Genomic DNA, 19,644 nt, shown 5'->3' with positions numbered 1-19,644 from the left:
ACGAGTTTCTTGTATTACCTTTTGGCCTAACCAATGCTCCTGCTTAGATCACATTGGATCACATTGGACACCTCGGATTGTCTTAGTTATTCTAAGACAGCATAGGCTCTATGCCAAGATGAGCAAATGTGATTTCTTTATGAAAGAGATCGTTTACTTAGGACACAAGATTTCTTGTGAAGGTATCAGCATTGGTCTAGATCGTATCCAAAAGGTTTTGGAATGGCCCATTTCTTAGACAGTGAAACAACTTCGTTCTTTCCTAGGATTCACGGTTTTTCTACGGAAGTCTGTGCATGCTTATTCGAACATTAGGGCACCCTTGACCAACATTCTGAAAGGTCGTGGACGCTGGTCTACCCAGCCGATCTCTTGGAATGATGCATTGAACAAGGCTTTTGAAACCCTGTTCTGGCATTACCCGGGCCTTATGTTTTAGAGGCCAACGCGAGTGATTTTGTGATTGGGGCAGCTTTATTCCAAGAGGGAAGACTTGTAGCTTTTGAGAGTAAAAAGCTAGACGACACCCAATATCGTTGGCCCACACTAGAAAAAAGAACAATACGCAGTTGTGTATGCTCTAAAGTTTTGGAGACACTACTTGTATGGTTCGAAGTTTCTTGTATTGACAGATCATCAGTCAATTAAGTATGTGTGTGACGGGTGTGAATTAAGGGGAAGAAAGGCTAGATGGGTAGAGTTAATGCAAGATTTTGATTTTGAAATACATTATCAAAAGGGTTCGATGAATAGTGTGGCGGATGCCTTAAGTCGAGTCAAGTTTGTAAATGCAATGTCATTTACGGAAATATCCTCAGACCTATTTCAATCCTTGAGGGGGCTTTGCGCAACTGATAGTCATTTGAGTTCTTATTGGCGGAAAGTCCAGGATGAGAGCTCCATGGAACCAAGACTCAGGAATTGTGCCACCTACGGTATATGCGGCGGGAGGTCAAAAGGATGATAAGGAATGGCTTGCTGTTCCGAAATGGAAAGATATGTGTGCCAGATATTACGGATCTTCGATCCAAGATTCTCTAGGAGTGTCATGATGCTCCTAGTGCTGGACATCCAGGTATACATTGGACTTTGTCTCTTGTGAAACATACCTTCTATTGGCCTAATATGTGTGCATTTATTGAAAACTATGTGGTAGGTTGCTGGGTTTGTCACGTTACTAAGGCAGAACGCCTTAGAAGCGCGGGTTTATTACAGCCATTGCAGATCCTGGAGTAATAAATGGGAAAGTATTTCCATGGGTTTCATTACCGGTTTACCTAGAATGCGCAAGGGTCATGACCCCATTTGGGTCATAGTTGACTGTCTGACAAAGATGGCTAGATTCTTACCTACTAGATTGACCGTATCAGCTGTTCAATTAGCTCACGAGTTTGTGGACCAATTGTTTAAGCTATATGGTTTGCCTTCTGATATAGTCAGTTACAGGGACTCTAAGTTTACAAGTAACTTCTGGACACTTGTTTTTGAGAAGTTGGAAACTACTCTAAGTATGAGTTTCTCAGATCATGCTAAATTTGATGGTGGCAGTACAGAGAAGGTCAACCAATTGGTTGAAGATATGCTTCATGCATATGTTTCTAAGAGAGTCTTCATGGGAAGATTATCTCCCCATGATCGAATTTGCTTATAACAGTGCAAAGTATTCAAATACTGGTTACAATCCTTTTATGCTTATGTACAGGTTTCAACCTAAGTCACCAGTTATGGTTGGGTTCAAGGGAATTCAAAATGATGTTGCAAGGACATTCTTGCAAGAAATGCAAGAAATGTTACAGTTTGCCAAGGAGTCTATTAGAAGTGCCCAAGATTGGGACATATTTTATGCCAATAGACATCGTTCACCCAGAGAGTACTCTGAACGGTTGTGGTACAGGTTATGGTTGGGTTCAAGGAAATTCAAAATGATGTTGCAAGGACATTCTTGCAAGAAATGCAAGAAATGTTACAGTTTGCCAAGGAGTCTATTAGAAGTGCCCAAGATCGGGACATATTTTATGCCAATAGACATCGTTCACCCAGAGAGTACTCTGAACGGATGATGGTATATTTACATATTCCCAAGGAATCCAAGAGCCTAAGTACTTGTTTGGTTCTGAAATTATCCCCCAGATACTGTGGTCCGTTCAAGATTATTAAAAGAATTGGACCAGTTACATATAAACTAGAATTGCCTAATGATGTTAAAGTACATCCAGTGTTTCATGTTAGTAGATTGAAAGAGTTTCTGGGTGTGGAAGATCAACTTGTTTCTTCTCAAGAAATAATAGAAGTTACAGATTTGACTTTTATTCCACATGAACCTGAGAGTATTCTTGAATTTTGTGAAAGACAGATTCGTAATAGAACTATCACGGAATACAAGATCAAGTGGAAGGATTGTGTTGAGGAGGATGCAACATTGGGGACATTACCTAACCTCCAAAGGACATTCCCGGGTTTTTTAGCGAACTCAGGAGTGAGTTCTTAGAGGAGTGAAACTATGTCATGTGCACGTATTGGTATCTACGTGTACTGGGGTACACAAGACTAGCTCAGGTAGCTTGGGGAGGCTTAGGGCTAGGCAGGCTTGATTCTCGGGTTGAGTGGCAAGGGTACGAACCAATTAGAGATCTTCGCTATTTTTGGCACATTGGGCCTAAGTCTATATAAGGGGCCCAGAGGTTCAGTTCTCAGGGAGCTGATGGGAGCAAGTCTCGTTCCCAGGTGCTAGGTCTGATCCTGGATTGAGTCGCAAACGCGCACCTGCATCTTAGCGTAGCCCAAGGCCCTGTAGTAGATCCAAGGCCCCTAGGCGTCACATGGTGGTATGGGACACTAGGCTGGTTAGGATCTAGTTGGGAGTGTGCGCCGGTAGCTCATCTCGTGGCTCGGAGGGGACATCTTCCGATTCGGGATCGCATCCTGTAGATGCCATGGTAGGGTGGTTAGCAGCCTGCTCAGAGCTACACCAAGAAGAATGTGAGGTATATCTCTATGAACTTACTTTTATTGGTGATTTTGTCTTTTGCATTGGAAAGAAGTAACATTGTTTTTGATAATGTTAAAAAGTATAAATCTTCTTCCAATGATTTAATGCTTAATTTAAAGATGTTTTTCCGTCCAATTTGCCTAATGGTTTATCCCCTGAGAGAGAAGTAGATCATAAAATAGATTTGATTCATGGATCCACCCTTGTTTGTAAACCCCCATATAGGCTTAGTCAAACAGAGGAGCTTGAGGTCGAAAGACAATTAACTGAATACCTTAGGAAGGGCCAACTTCAATCAAGTAGCTCACCTTGGTCTGCACCAGTTTTACTGGTAAAGAAAAAGGATGGTACTATGCGCTTATGCATAGATTACCGAGCATTAAATAAAATCACCATGAAAAATAAGTAACGTGTGCCTCGCATTGATGAGCTCTTTGATCAATTACAAGGGGCAAAGTATTTCACTAAAATTGATTTAAGGTCAGGATATCACCAAGTACAAATTAGGAAAGAGGATGTTCATAAGGCATCATTTCGTACTAGGTATGGGCATTATCAATTTAAAGTAATGCCATTTGGATTAACAAATGCTCCAACAACTTTCATGACACTTATGAATAGTGTCTTAAGGCCATATTTAGAAAAATTTGTTGTAGTATTTTTAGACGATATCCTTATTTATAGTAAAACCAGAAAAAAAACATTTGGAACATTTGCAAAAAATATTCCAGCTGCTTAGAGATAATTCACTCTTTGCTAAAGAATCCAAAATGTGAATTCTTTGCAAAATAAGTGAAGTACTTGGGACATATAATATCCTAAGAAGGGGTTCGTATGGATCCTGAAAAAGTAAGGGCCATATTGGAATGGCCACATCCTACAAACCTAGAAGAATTACAGATATTCTTAGGCTTGTTTGGATTCTATAGGAGATTCATCCAAGATTACGCTAAGATTGCTGTTCCGATGACGGACCAGCTTAAGGGGAAGGGAAGCACTTTCATATGGGATGAACTTCAAAAGAAAATTAAAAGTAGCTATAGCAGTAGCTCTTGTCTTAAAGGTAGTGGTTCCTAATGAACCATTCGTGGTTGAGATAGATGCCAGTACTTTTACTGTTGCGGGGTACTTTTACAAAAAGGTCGACCAATAGCTTTTGAAAGCAAAAAGTTAGATCGTGCCCAACGGAATTACTCAGCATACGAGAAGCAACTGTAGGCTATAGTCTATGCTTTGAAGAAGTGGAGTTACTATTCGTATGGGGCCAATCATCTTTGATCAAGAGAGCATTAAGTGAATTTGCAATCAGCTAGAGCTTAAAGGTAGAAAAGCTAGATGGGTTGAATTAATGCAAGAGTTTTATATACAATTGACATATTGGAAGGGGAAGTTCAATGTGGTAGCAGACTCTCTTAGCCGAGTGCCAATTGTTAATGAATTGAGTTTTACCAAATTTCAGAATGATTTCCTAGAGTCCTTAAAAGGAAAATGTTAATTTGATCATCACTTTTCTGAAATATGGAAGCAACTAGAAATAGGGATCCAACTAATCGAGAGGATTTCACTAAGGAGTCACATGGAAATGGTGACACACCATAGGTTGGTGATAAAGGACTTAAGTGGAAAAAATATACTATTGAGGATGGCTATCTGCTCTACAAGGGTAGAGTATGTCCCAGATAACGATGACATTAGGCGCCAAATTCTTTTTGAATGTCATGATAGTTCGAGTGCTAGACTACCGGGAATTCAGAAGACATATGCACTTCTGAAAAGGTAATTCTTTTGGCCTGGAATAGGTAAGGATGTCCAAGATTATGTATTGAAGTGCCAAAAATGCCAGGTCAATAAGGCTGAATGCCTTAAGGTAGGAGGTCTCCTACACCCATTGGAGATTCCATTTGGCAAATGGGAAAGCATCTCCATGGATTTTATTGTGGGATTACCTAGGACACAAAGGGGCACAACTCTGTGTGGGTAAATGTTGATTAGTTGACCAAGATGGCTCATTTTATTCCTGTCAACGAAGATGTTAAAACTCCAGAATTAGCTAGGCTGTTTGTGGAGCATATTTATAGATTGTATGGGCTACCAGTCGGTATTGTTAGTGACCGGGATAGCAAATTTAACAACCATTTTTGAAGGGCTGTGTTTATGAGGTTAGAAGCTTCATTGAGTATGAGCACCGCGGATCATCCACAGAGTGATTGTCAAATTGAAAGGGTATTGAAGAAATGCTTCGAGCATATGTAAGTAAACAGCAAACTAATTGGGAACAATATTTGTTCATATTAGAATTTGCATATAATAGTGCCAAACATTCAGCTACAGGTTTTAGTCCATTCATAATGATGTATGGATTTCAACCAAGAGTCCCAATGGCAGTGGGACTCGAAAAAGAGAAGGTTCAAGCGGCCAAAGACGTTCTTGAAGATATGAATCAAATGCTTAAGTTAGCTAAAGATAGCACAAGAAGAGCTTAGGGTAGAGCACGAAGTTATGCAAATCCCCACTGTAGAAGGTTGGAGTTTGAAGTAAATGAGAAAGTCAACCTAAAAGGTACCCGAATCTTTAGAATCTCTAAAGATAGGTAAATGGCCGAAGTTGTCTCCTAGGTATTGTGGACTAGTCACAATACTCAAGAGAATTGGAGAACTTGCTTACAAATTAGCCTTACCTGAGGGATGTAGAGTATATCCAGTTTTTCAAGTTAGTAGGCTAAAAAGAAAATTAGGAGATGATGATAATCGCATTGGAAATGAAGTCCTAGTTGAACTCATTGAACCTGCATCTTTACCACCTGAACTAGAAAGAAAGAAAGAAATTTTATTAGAGTCTTCGGAAGACCGATGGGTCTATGAGACTGAAAGAAAACCTGATACAAATCACAGTAAGGGTGGAGCTACTGAAACGAGCATCATCACCCGTGCTGAATCCTAAGTGTGATCATACATAATCAAATACATCTGGATGTAACAATGACAAGAAAAGGACTGGAGCAGAGTGGAATCCTCCGTATGTCATGTCTAGTTAAGTGGAAGATAGACTGAAGAGAGTTCAATATGGGAAATGATAAGCAATCTCCAGAGGAGGTTTCCTAATTTTGTTTTGGAGAACGCAAACCATTCTTAAGGGGAAGGGAATGTTATGTCAACCATAATTGCGTAAGCCTGAGGCGGGAGACCAAGAGGGCTTGACAGTGCATAGGTGGACACGTGAATTAATGCCTAGGCAAAATAGGTCTAGCATTCAGAGGGATGCCAAGAGGGGTTAAAAGGGTAAGGCCTTGGAAATGACACTTGGCATAAAAAAGAGTCCACATGGCATGCACTAGGCATGGGGGAGACTTCTAGAGAGGCGCTCCACAAAGGAAAGAGAGGGAATTGAAGTGAGCACTCTAGTATGTCGTGGTTAGGTGGAATTGTGCAGAAAAAAAGCCCTCTGAGATGTATCAAGAATTAGTTGGAAATAATGAATATATACAAGCCCCTTTTAGGGTTTTCAACCCTTGTGCTTTTTAACACTCTATGTGTTAGTGCTATGCACATATGATAACACATGACATTGAGATGAATCCTCAACATGGTCTTGAGCGTGTCATCAAGGATGCAATCATGTGTCATCGCATTGGATGGGGCGGTGGAACCAATTCCACCTCTCATTCTATTCTGCCTCTTAGTTGATGCTGTAGCCGTAGGAGTCTTAGTTTGCTTTAGGCTGCTGTGCGCCATGGTAAAGTTTTCCTTTGAGTGCTTCTGGTCCATCACGTATGGAGGAGAAACTCAATTAATTATTTAGTATTTACTAAATTACTATTAAAGCTCATTGCTGCAATCTTTAGTTTATGTATGAATTTTGTATGTTGTGGTGTGATTTAGGGTCCAAGACATCCATGTAGTATGTCTCCAAAGGGCAGAAACAAGCATCAAAAGTGAGGTGCCTTTTATAGGCAGCCTCAACCCCCTCCAGGTCAGTCCCTAACAGCCCGAACAACCCAGCTAACCAGCCGATTGGCTGGTCGGCCAATTAGGGCTGGTTGGGTCTGCCAAAATAGGCCTTTCCAGCCCCTATGTAAGGAGGGCTTTGCCCCTCATTTCAGCACTCAGCTACCAGCCTCCAATAACGCCTTTTTGCCATCATATGGTTGAGGTTGGGTGTCCTATTTCTGCAGCATAGCTCCATCTCCCACATGTCGCAGTTAGGGTAGTGGTCTCAATGCAGTTTTTTGTATTCCGATTTGGCAATCATGTACAACAATAGTCAAGTCATTTGGGCCATCAATATAAAATAAGGCAGTGTACTATAGTTAGGAGATATTTGGTGTGTCTATGCTTGAGTTCTTCCTTGTATGTTCATCTATTTTCCGCACAGCTAGTCCCCACATGCTACATTGGTATTAGAGCAGCACGGTTCCTTCTCATCTGAAATATGTTGGATGACTTCTGGCAGCAAAGATGAGCAATGGGGACTTAGTTAGCAAAGGAGGAAGCATATTTTGGATGTTTTTTAATTTTTAATTTTGTGCCTACCTCGATAGTAATTTTGTATTTTGTCCCTATCCCAGACTAGTGGTAGTATCATACTCCATTAGTCTCCTCCATCGCGCATCGGGTCAGCTCCCGTCTTGACCCGTATGCGTTTATATCTTGCGGGGCCAGGCTAGGGAGGATTTTTTTCCCCTAACAGTCATTGTTGCAGCAGTTGATGGAGGTCTACCAGTCTTGCATCATAGACCCATCCAATATAGTAGATATTAGGCAAGTGTTCAAGGAGCAGGATCATCTCCTTGAGCAGAATCAGCTCTTTTTTGTTAAGCCCGAGCAGGAAAAGAAGACAAAGGAGGGTGCAATGACATTGGAACGTTTCAGCTTCTGTTGGAACAGGAACGCCTTGAGGCGTCCACGCATCGATCAAACATCGTACCAACTTGGCAGCATACGAGGTCCAGCGCAGGCGAGACTGAGAGCAGATGCTTTTATAGCATCAACAGTTTCTCATAGCTTGCTCACAGTCCCTCTCCTCATCAGTAGCTACCACTGTAAATCCATCATCCACTCAGGGGTCTTCCACCCTAAAGCATAGTGTAGTGGACAATCCTTATGCAATACCGGCAGATAGTTCTTGATCAGCAGGCGGTCCTTTATCTGCTCACTCGCACGAGCCTCTCCACCGCTATGAACATGTAAGCAAACTTTCAGTAGCTTGAGGTCATTGTAGGCCCGAAAGATACTGAGGATTTTGGGTCTCTTTGTGACAAACTTCACGATACTACGGGCAGTGGAGAAAATGTCACCAATCCAAGCTATCTTTCCTAGGTCCTCAATTATAAGATCAAGGCAATGTGAGGCACAAGGTGTCCACACAATCTTTGGGAGCTCATCTTCTAACATCTCACCCACAATTGCTGCCATTACTAGTGGCCTCCTTAACTGCCTGCTTTTGCATGCGTGCTTGAATGCTAGACCTTTGTAATGAGCCTCTTTTTGCCACACTAGCATCCACACGACATGATCCATGTGGCCAGGGTGTCCTCGTAGCACTTGGACTCACGCTCGATGCTGTTGATGCCTCTCGAATTCTCTTTGAACCCAATGTACTAGCATCATCTAATGGCTCTGTGGCCTCGGCCTCTTCTTCATTTGTTAAGGCCATACGGTTACGCTTCCATTCTCGAAGGCCAACTTTCACAATAAGAGATACAAACTCACAAGGTCCTATATCCTTGTTGGGAACACCCTTTGTATGGTCTTTCACCCATGTGACGGACCTGGTTTTGCTTTATGCCACAACAGTTACATCTCCAATTTTGGGAGCCACCCAATCCCGCATAACTATCGATGTAGGGCATTTGAACGAGCCTCTGAGCCTACTGTTCTTGCTGCCCCGTCCTGCTCGCCTCTCTTGCCCATCCCCCCTGCCACTTTCCACCTCCCTCCTCCTCCTCCTTGCTTCTGCCCCATCCTGCCTCCTCTCTACCTCTTCTCCCCCTCCTCCCCGCCTGCTTCTACTCCCGCCACCTCTCCGCCTCTTTTCACCTCCCTTTGCTCTGCCTTCACCCCGCCTCCATTCCTCCTCCCCTTTGCTCCTCTTCCGCCTCCTCTCATTGCCTTCTCGCCTCCTTCCCATCTCCTCCCACCTCTCTCGCCTTCCCTGTTAGAAACTCACCGTGCCCACCTGTGAGCCCCTGATTTGAGGGGACAAGGGGTAGTGAGAGGTACGGGGGCTGGGAGAGAGTGACTCAGGCCAGAAACAGAGGCAGAAAGAGGTGACCAGCACACGGGCTGGTCGCTGCCTGCAATAGCAAGAAAACAGGGGCCTTAGGCCTCACTTGGAGGGTCCTGTAGCTGCTCAGACTGGCTGCCCAGGGCACCCTTAAATAGGGGCCTGTGGCAGGCCAAGTCGGCCCAACCAGGGCCACCGACCAGGTCGGTTTTCTAGGGCCCACCTGGTCGGCCACCAGACAGGGTACCGAACCTGCTGGTCGGTCAACTCAAGGGGCATGGGCAGTGCCTATAAAAGGCCCACTCCTTCAGTCATTCCATCATCAAGTGCATAAACTGAAGGTAGACACATATTTTTTGTATCAAGACTAGACACACCGTCCTTCATAACCTCTTTTTTGTAGAAACGGTTGGCTGGCCCGTTTTGAGACCGCCACCGTTATGCTCATTGTATCAGTTATCTTTAGTCTCATAGACCTTCACGGTCTCCCGAAGACTTTAATAAACTTTCTTTCTTTCTTTCTTTCTCCAAGGCTGTGTTTAGCACTCACAGCTGGTTTAGTTTGTGAGAGAGAGTCCATCAGTTTTCTCCAGCACTCCGCTGAGTTTTGTATTGCTCCCTTGGAGCCATTTTCTGCCCACCATCCAGTGGATGATATTACTCTCTCTCTCTCTCTCTCTCTCTCTCTCTCTCTCTCTCTCTCCATTTATATTTCTGAGTGTTAGTTTTGCACATCTGTGATCATCTATCTGAGTTGAGTGTGTAAGAGTTGGAGAGATCTTGGGTGGAGGTTTGAGTGATTCATTCCCTTTTTTTTTTTAAAACATGGTATCAGAGCCATAGGCTCTCAACTCTTCTTCATCAAAGCACTCTCTGAAGGAAGGAGTCCCTTGGCAGAAAGGCGATTCTGTTTTCAGCTTAGGCTAGCACAGGAGGTCAGTACATCTTTTTTGCTTCAGTTTTTTCAGTTTGCTATTCACCGAGATGGATATTCAGAAGCCTCTACACCCACTACTCGTCCTTCCTCCTTCTCGAGTCATCTTCCTTCTTCATTTATTCCCAATTTTGGTGAAGCTGGAAAGCTCGATGGAACGAACTATCCAATTTGGAAAGTCAAGATCCGAAGCAATGTGTTGGCACGGAAGCTGTGGAAGATATTGATTGGGACCGAGGAGAAACCGGAGGACATTGTGGACAAAAGAGGTGAAGTTTTAGTTGAAGCAGATGCGGATGAACTCAGTGCATGGGAGGAGAGGGATGCTCAAGCCTTAGCAATGCTAATTGGCATGATAGCAGATGCTGTGATTCCTCATATCCAGTTGGCAGAGACGTCTTCAGAGGCGTGGGCCATACTGAAGGAGTTGTATGAAACCGATAATACAGCCCGTATCATTACTCTTCAGCATCAGCTTTATAATCTTGATATGAATGAGGGTGATAGTGTGTATGACCATCTGACAAAGGTGAAAGTCGTGCGGGACCAACTCGTAGCAGTTGGTTAGAAGGTGGACTCGAGTCAATTGGCGTTGCTCACACTCCACAAGTTGCCATGGAGTTTCAAAAGTTTTGTGACTACGGTCACTGTGGGTCAACTGACTAAGCCAATCACCTTTGAGGAGCTTGGCCCACTCCTACTTTAGGAGGAGGCCTGAGAGAAACTCTTTAGGCAAACCGACGAGAAGGCATTAGTGGCCAAAGACAAGCCTGGAAAAGGCAAGCCAAAGGAGTTCAAGAAGTCAGAGGAGGCTGATCGAAAGAAGAAAATGAAGTGCTTTTACTATGAAAAGCTTGGCCACTCCGCCAAAGAATGCCGAAAGAAGAAGGCAGATCAGAAGCGGAAGAGAGAATCTTGGAACAAAGAAGAGCCTAAGAATGATTCTGCCAATGTGACGATTGGACAGTGGTTTTGAATCAATGAACATTGTTTAGCATATGCAGTCAGTGAAGGTAAAGAGGGTTCGCATGTTGACAGCGGTGCTTCCAAGCACATGTCCAATAGAAGAACTTGGTTCAAAACCATGGAAAGTACACACCTGGATTCCAAAGTTTCTGTCGGGGATAGCTGGACATGTCCTGTGAAGGGCATAGGAGCATTCCTTTCATTACGACCGCAGGTGAGGAGAAGGATATCTCTGGAGTACTTTATGTACCCAACCTTTGCAAGAACTTACTGTCTGTAAGTCAGGTGGACAAAAACAACATGGTAGTTCTCTTTCAAGATGGCAAGGTCACCGTGACATCCAAAGCCAATGGACAGATGGTGGCTCAAGCAGTTGAAGAGAACGGACTGTACCGCCTCAATGCAATGTTGGTTCATGAAGGCTACGGAAAGTCCAAACTTTGGCATGAGCGCTTCGGTCACGTCAGCTATGGAACCTTGGCTGAAATGTCAAAGTCGGAGATGGTGGATGGACTTCCACCAATTACACACAAGGATGGTGTCTGTAGGGCTTGTCTAGAAGGCAAGTAGCACAGGGATAAGTTCCCATAAGAGCCCTCGTTTCAGGCCAGCAAACCACTTGAGTTGGTTCATGCCAACATTTGTGGCCCAATGTCTACAGCATCGTGGGGAGGATCCAGGTACTCACTTCTCTTTGTGGATGATTTGAGTAGAATGACCTGGGTATATTGTTTGGCTAAAAAGTCACAGGCTGTCGAGAAGTTCAAGGACTAGAAGGCCAGAGTTGAAAAGGAGACAGGGGAGGATGTCAAGACGTTCCGCACAGACAGGGGGGGAGAATTCACCTCGAATGAGTTCACCACATTGTGTCGCAAGCATGGGATCAAGCGACAACTCACCACAACACATACTTCTCAGCAAAACGGGATAGTTGAGAGGAAGCATAGAACCACCACAGAGACATGGCTTGCTATGCTCCGAGGGAGGAACCTTTCTAAAGCCTATTGGAGTGAAGCTATCAACACAGCCGTACACATTCTCAACAGGACCAAGACGAAGGTCCGTCAAGGACAAGACTCCACATGAGGCATTTTATGGTAAGAAGCCCTCTATCACTCATCTTCGCATTTTTGGTTCTAACGCATGGGTGCATGTATACAAGGAAGACAGGACCAAGCTTGATTCCCGGAGCAGAAAATGTATCTTTGTTGGGTATAGCGAAGAATCCAAGGCCTATCGACTCTTCGACCCAGTAAAGAAGCAGATCCTTATTAGTCGGGATTTTGTCTTCAAGGAAAAGGAACCTGAACCCCAGGAGGAGCCTCAGATTGAGTAGGAGGAGATTATTCAACCCCAAACCCACCCCGCCCCAGGTTGATCATCCAAGAGGTGGCAAAATCAGAAGCTAATGTTCCACAAGATACTGAGAAAGAGCAGGATGTTCCAGAAGCACATCTAGTTCCAGTTCCTCCTCCCACTGAGAAGCAAAAAAGGTTGCCCCAATGGTACCGAAGGACATTGGAAGACTCCCGGGTCACCGAATTACCTGAGAGTAGCAGTTCCGGATTGTGTTGGTCCCAACGTCTTTAAAAGACCCCATCTGTGAATTTTGCGTTGGTGGCTCAGCTTGACGAGCCAAGGACCTTCGAGGAGGCGAAGGACAATCCAGAATGGCAGGCTGCCATGCAGGCAGAGATGGATGCTATCTTGAAGAACAATACCTAGGACTTAATGGCCAGGCCCCCGCGACGGAAAGTCATCGGCACTAAGTGGGTATACAAACTTAAATACAAATCAGACGGCAGCTTGGATAAGTATAAAGCAAGGTTAGTGGTCAAAGGTTTTGCTCAAACTGAAGGCATGGATTTTGATGAAACTTTTGCTCCCACAGCTCGCATGGTTACTATTCGGACAGTGATTGCCCTTGCTGCCCAATTCCAGTGGCCCATTTTTCAAATGGACGTGAAGTCCGCATTCCTTAATGGAACCTTGGAGAAGGAGGTATACGTGGAGCAGCCACCGGGCTTTCAAGATCTAGGGTCCCCATTAAAGGTCTGCAGGTTGAAAAAGGCGTTATACGGGCTGAAACAGGCCCCCAGAGCTTGGTACCAAAGGATTGATGTATTCTTTCAGAAGATAGGCCTAAGTCAGAGTCCTTCTGAGGCAAACCTTTACTTGTTCATTGAGAAGGGGTTGCGATTGGTACTCATCCTCTATGTTGATGATCTTATCTTGACAGGTGACCATGTCAAGAAGATTTCTCAGGTCAAGGAGCTACTCATGTCTGAGTTTGAGATGACTGACCTTGGGTTATTACACTACTTCCTTGGGATAGAAGTAAAGCAGGCCAAAGACAGGATCTTCATTTCACAGGAGAAATATTGCAGAGAACTTCTGAAGAGACTTCAGATGGAGGATTGCAGGACAGCAGTAACTCCCATGGAGGTCGGGCTCACAAATCTTGTAGGCATCGGAGGAGGCGAGCTTCTGGGACTGTATCAAATGCTTTGCAGAAATTCACAAAGCAATAGTAAACCCTTTGCTTCCTTGCCCTCGTTTCCTCGATATACACTTGAGTGTGAGAATGTGATCCATGGTCCCATAATCCCGCCGAAATCCAGCTTGTCCTGCTGCTCTAAGTCCCGACACTTTGCAAATCGACTGACCTCATAATCAAGCACTGATGCATAAATCTTGGACATGACATGTCCAATCATAATGGTCATGTAATTCTCCGGGCTTATGGGATCCCCTGCCTTTGTGGATGGGTGAAATAGCGTTAATGGTCCAGGTGCATGGAAACCCCAAACAAACAGCTTCATTGAAGAGCTTTGCTAAGATCGGGGCTAGGAGGTTAATCCCGTATGCAATGAACTCAGTGCATAGCCCCTCATGATGCTTCGTCGGCCATTATGAAGTAGAAGAGTAGAGAGGCGAAATAGGCGAAACGAGGCACAACCACCGCTAAGCCTTGCTCAGTTAAAAAAAAAAAAACAGGGTTTGCCATTTCGGAAACGAAGGCATTTCAGCGTTTCCTTTTTTGGGCACCGAAATGCCGTTTCATGCAACCGTGTGTCTTGTCTCCCTATCTACCAGTCTCCCCTTGTCGTCCATGTAAGCTGGTGTGAATCAATGATATGGCATGTTTTTCTTGCTAACAGATAGGTGGCTGCAAGTGCATTTGAGTGACTCTTCTGTGATACTCTCAGAATGGGGGTTTATCTTCTCATAATAGTACTGGTATTTTGTATTAGTATCTATTGTCGTGTGCCCATGGTAGCTGATCTACCGGAAGATCTAGCAGCTTGCCTGTGCCCATCTCCTTTAGCATACACTGGTTTCTAAGGACCAGCTTTAAAAGACAAATTCTTGGAGGTACTAAAGTATGAAATTTTTGGAAACCTTCCTATTTTTGCACACTCCACAGAGAGAGAGAGAGAGAGAGAGAGAGAGAGACAGAGAGAGCAAAGGAACTTTATGGATTGTGCAGATTGAGTGGTACTTTACAGAGGAAGACGAAGATGGTCCTTTCAGTCCTAGAAATGAACTTGAGGCCCTTCACTTAGTTTGTCGGAGTATTTGCCAGCTCAATGGTTCTGTGGAAACTAAAGACTCACTTAAAGCTTTGAAAGATATGGTCTTAAGCAAGCTCAATTCTTTTCCAGTTCCTGGAAATATTTTGAGACCAGGCATCCCATGTCCAGGTGATAAAGAGATCATGCTTTTGAGATGGGCAACAAGTCAGGGTATCAAAAGCAAGCTAGATGTAGCAGGTCCTTCAGCACTCTCTGGTGTTCTCTTATATCAGTTAAATTGGCACCGAACTGCACTTATGTTTGTGTATCTCAATCTGTTAATTTCAAAGAGGCCCAATGTTGAGGCAAGCCTCCTCTTTGCTAATTTAGTGTTGGAGAAGAATATATTGTGGAATCAAGAGTTTTACTTTGATCAACCTTTGAATTTGTTACGCTGCACGTGCAATGGCATCTTACTTGTAATGTGATTTCCTTATCGAAAGGAGAGTTTCGTTTTGTGGTAACATAGATTCGAAGTACTACTGTAGTTTTATAATGCTGGTCTTTGTTTGTTGTTTATATTATTTAAGTTTAGACAATTCTATAAATTACAGTCAGTTGTAAGATGCTTATCAGTCACAGCATGGGGATGGCTTATAAATCATGCAGTGATTTAAAATGAGTGTGTAAGGGCCTCGCTCCCTGCTCACTCTCACTCACCCTCGCTCCCCGCTGAGCCCTGCTCCCCGCTCCCTTGCTCCCTGCTCCCCACTAGCCTCACTAGCTCCTCCGCTCCCCGCTCCCTCGCTCCCCACTCAGCCCTACTCCCCGCTCTCCGCTAGCCTCCCTGCTCCCCGCTAGCCTCTCCTCCACCCGCACCCCCCTTCTCGCTACCCGCACCCCCCCTTCTCGCTCCTCGCTCCCGCTCAGCCCCTCGCTCCTCGCTCCTTGCTCCCCTCAACCACCCCTCACTCCCCTCAACCACCCCTCACTCCCTGCCACCCCCCGCTCAGCCCCTCACTCCCCTCAACCACCCCTCGCTCCCCGCTACCCCCCGCTCAGCCCCTCGCTCCCCTCAACCACCCCTCGCTCCCCGCTACCCCCTCACTCAGCTACCTCCCTCCCTCCTCTCTTTTTTTTTTTGGGGGGGGAAAAAAAAAAGAAGAGGAAACCACAACCACCTTTAAAAAAAAAAAAACCCTCACCATCTTAGCCTCTCCTCCTTCTCCACCTCTTGGCTGCCTGTCCACTTCAGGCTTTTGCACTACCTCTCCACCACCTCGCACTGGACGTGCCTCCCATTCTAGGGGGGGGAACCGGTGCTCCCGCTCCCGACTGAACATTAACGGGGGACAGCGCCAAGAAAGACGAAAATAACAACAACAAAAAAAAGCAAACGACACAACTGAATTTGGAGGATGTGAACACACGTTACAACCGAAGTGGACTCGGGGTAAACTGCAAGGCAAAGGTAGGACCCGCCTTAGCTTCTTCAGCCTTTATCTCTACCTCAACCTCAACCTCAACTCCCGCTAGAGTGTCAGTTTCGTTTTCAGCTCCAACCTCACCCTCTATCTCTATCTCTACTTCAAGTTCAGTCCCCGCTTCAGGCCCAGCTCTAGTTCCAGTCTCAGCTCCATCTACATCTACGATCAGTGACATACTCATGCCCATGGCGCCAGTTGTTGTTCCCTTTCCCTCTTCTCCTGTTACAGCTCTCCCACAACTTATGACCCCTACTTCGGAGGTGTCATACACTGTGCCGCATTACTCTTCACTCTCCCCTCTCCCTCTCAGTCAGCCCACCCTCCCACACCCCGTTGGGACTGCCTCATCCATTCCACTGTCATCTCCGTTCCTCACTCAGCCACCGTCCAGTTTTCGGACTCAGTCCCACTCTTTCATGCCACAGTCACCATAGTTTCAGCATGGACATGGGTGGACTGACACACCAGAGGCCCGTGAGACCCTACTCACGGAGATATATAGTTTTCGTGAGCGTGAGATGGAGCTAGCTCGCTTCGCATGGGAGCAGGTCCGCTTCAGAGCCGCATCATATAGGAGCAGGCTAGGGCCATTCGGGAGTAGGCGGGTCTTATTCAGGGACTCAGATAGGATATCATGCAGCTCCGACAGGAGGTCACAGCCATACACACTGCCCCAGGGAGTACCCCGGTGGTCGAGGCACAGATTGCGAGCATGCAATCTGCTATCGAGGAGACTTCCAGATGGGTTGATGTGGCCAAACGGGAACCCGCAAGGGTCACCGTTTCGGCTACCCTCATGGAGCAGCAATAGAGAGCCAGTAAGGCTCTCAACATCAGAGTACGCGGGATCCCACGCACTGAGGCTACACCGATGGTAGATGCGACTGGTTCGTGACCGCTACCCTGGGTGTGGCTGAGCACAGGATAGAGAGGGCATGGCGGGTGGGGAGAGATCCCAACCGAGAGCAACCCCTGATCATACGATTTCATGACACTCAGGCACTACTTTCAACTCTATGACGCAGGTCAATCCTTCGAGATCAGCCAACGATCTCTATGGATGAGGACCTCACACCTCTACAGGTTGAGGAGAGGCGCTCTTTGCTGCAGTAGCGGGATCAGGCCCGAAAGGAGGGGAAGTGGGCAGTGGTACGAGAGGGACGACTTCTTACAGGCCCCCGTAGGACACCTGTCCCCTCCCCTACATTGGGAAGCGGGGCCTATGAGACTCAGATATCCGAGACCGTGTCCTGCACCATTTGGAACTATAATGGTGCCTTATGGTCAGAACCAGGGAACTTCTTGGAATCCTATACAAGCCATGACATAGTCTTCTATACAGAGACACATCAGAGTCCAGAGCGCCCTCTCCCAATAGTCAGCGGATATACATGGGAGTCTGCCTACAGAGATGAGACGAGGGGTACAGGAGGAGTTCGAGGTTCAGGTGGAGTTACAGTCCTTTTCAGATCCACACTTCGGGGGATCATTTCAGTAGCGCAGAGAGATACACATTCCAGATTTCTTTGGATCCGGATACGACACATGGACAGCCAGGATCTGTTTGTCGCAGTTTGCTACTTCTCCCCGGAGACCTCCCACTTTGCCAGAGATATTCGAGGTGATGATGAGACATCCCCATTTGCTGCCCTTTATCAGTCCATCGTTGACTTTTCTAGCCACAGAGAAGTTCTTCTAGTGGGGGACTTCAACTTGAGGACAAGGGCCCGTCAGGTACCACTTCTTGATTTCAGAGATGATTCCACTCTACTGGCAGATGTTGACCTTGAGGAGGCAGGTATGCTACGGGTTTCGGCTGACAGGCGAGGTTCACTCTCATCCTATGGGCAGGCCCTATTAGACCTAGGCAGAATACATGATCTCATTATCTATAATGGTCTTGACAGATGGCCTGCTTCAAGGGGTTTCACATGCTTTCTTCATGGGAGGGGCTCCAGTGTTGTTGATTACATCATGGGATCCCCTGTCTTCACATCTCGCATTACTGACTTCACTGTAGCACCTCTCCCCCCAGGGGCTGATCATACATACCTTTTCTTTCGCAGATGAGGGCTCCTGATTCCTCTTTACCCCAGCCACAGGCGTCCTCAACCCCCAGCTCTAGTTTTGCAGATAGAGGCCTGGCAGGTCCTTCTCCTCCATCTTCCACGAGTGCAGGTCTTCTTCGCACTCCTCGGTCAGACTTGCTTATCAGGAATTCTTTTTCGGCACTGGCAGATTCGGCGACTTTCATGGATGATGAGGAGTTTGTGCCCTCCACCTTAGGGGTACCGGTCATTGGGATTCCTTCTGATAGGGCCTCCCTTTCAGCAAGTGTGGGGATCCTTTCACCTGTTGAGTTTCCTGCCCTCAGCAGGAGTGTTTCGGCCCAGGGGAAGCTGGTCTCCTCTACTAGGTCGGGTGCATCCTCCTGTCGATGAGGATAGTCAGCTGGAACATACAGGGCCTAGGCGGAGTTCCACACCGTCGCCGTAGGCAGCTGATTCGGAACCAGCTTCATTCAGGCGTCACTGGAGGTGCTATTGATATCCTTTTTATCCAGGAACACAAGCTAGATGCCAGTGATTGCTCTAAGTCTGGCAAACTGCTTTCCGGACATACCTTCTGGTCGCCTGCTATGGGCACAAGGGGAGGTACTTGCATTTCGGTGTCTCTTTCTATTCTCCCCTTGGTTGCTGGTCATGGTATTATCTCCCCTTCTAGAGCTCAATGGATGATTATTTTGATTGGAGGGCGTAAGATTGGTCTTCTCAATCTTTATGGTCCCAACAACAAAGGGGAGCGGATCTCGTTTTGGAAGGAGTTACTCTCTTGGGCCCCCATTGCAGATTCTTGGATCATTGGTGGCGACTTCAACATGGTTGAGTTGCCTTCAGACAAAAAGGGAGGCAGACAGGGTGGAATTCATTCTGTGGAGAGGGCAGCCTGGGATGCTTTTCTCTTTCAGTTCAGTGGCAGAGACACTTGGTTGGATGATGCCTTTCATATTATGCCACAGTCACTCTTGTACTCTTGGTCGAACAGGAGAATACACATGCCCATTCATGCACGGATTGACAGATTTTATGTAGATGATTGGGCACTTGACAAAGGAGGATCTGTATGCATTTCTACTGGGGTTTCCACCTCAGATCATTTTCCAGTGGTGTTGCAGATTCTTAGCCTCATCGGAGAGGACGCTCTGCCAGTGTCAGGATTTTGGATGCTTTTTATGCAGAGGAGAGCCTCACGGAGGATATTTTACAGATTTGGGTTTCTCAGATACAGGGTGGAGCTGTCCATCCATCTCAGGTAGCTGCAGCCTTATCCGGAATTAGTGACTATTATCATTCAGTCGTTGATTCTAGGAGACGTGAGATTCTCAGATGTGAGATTGGTATACGCCAGCAGTTAGCGTCCCTTTAGAGGGAAGAGCAGAAGAGGCCCACAGATGCTTGGATTCAGGAGCGCCTTGCTGCAGCAAGGGCTCATTTGCAGACATTGTTGGATCAGAGAGCAGAGTATGCCTTT

General features: G+C 45.9%; 1 protein-coding gene across 2 annotated transcripts in view; it reads left to right on the top strand.

Annotated features, from left to right (window-relative positions):
- LOC147880053 (uncharacterized) overlaps positions 1-19,644 on the top strand; it is an 85,422-nt gene that overhangs the window by 8,144 nt on the left and 57,634 nt on the right. For both annotated transcript variants that reach the window (XM_087372023.1, XM_087372022.1), the window contains one exon: positions 14,602-14,884. In XM_087372023.1, coding sequence (XP_087228149.1) covers positions 14,602-14,884 — 283 coding nt within the window. The remainder of the gene's footprint in view (positions 1-14,601; positions 14,885-19,644) is intronic.

Source organism: Dipteris shenzhenensis, chromosome 33, assembly GCF_047967505.1.
Source record: "Dipteris shenzhenensis isolate YYH24624 ecotype China chromosome 33, Dip_SZ_1.0, whole genome shotgun sequence".
In the NCBI taxonomy this organism is placed as follows: domain Eukaryota; kingdom Viridiplantae; phylum Streptophyta; class Polypodiopsida; order Gleicheniales; family Dipteridaceae; genus Dipteris; species Dipteris shenzhenensis.
The sequence above is the reverse complement of the archived record's forward strand: the minus strand, read 5'-3'. Positions and strand labels throughout refer to the sequence as shown.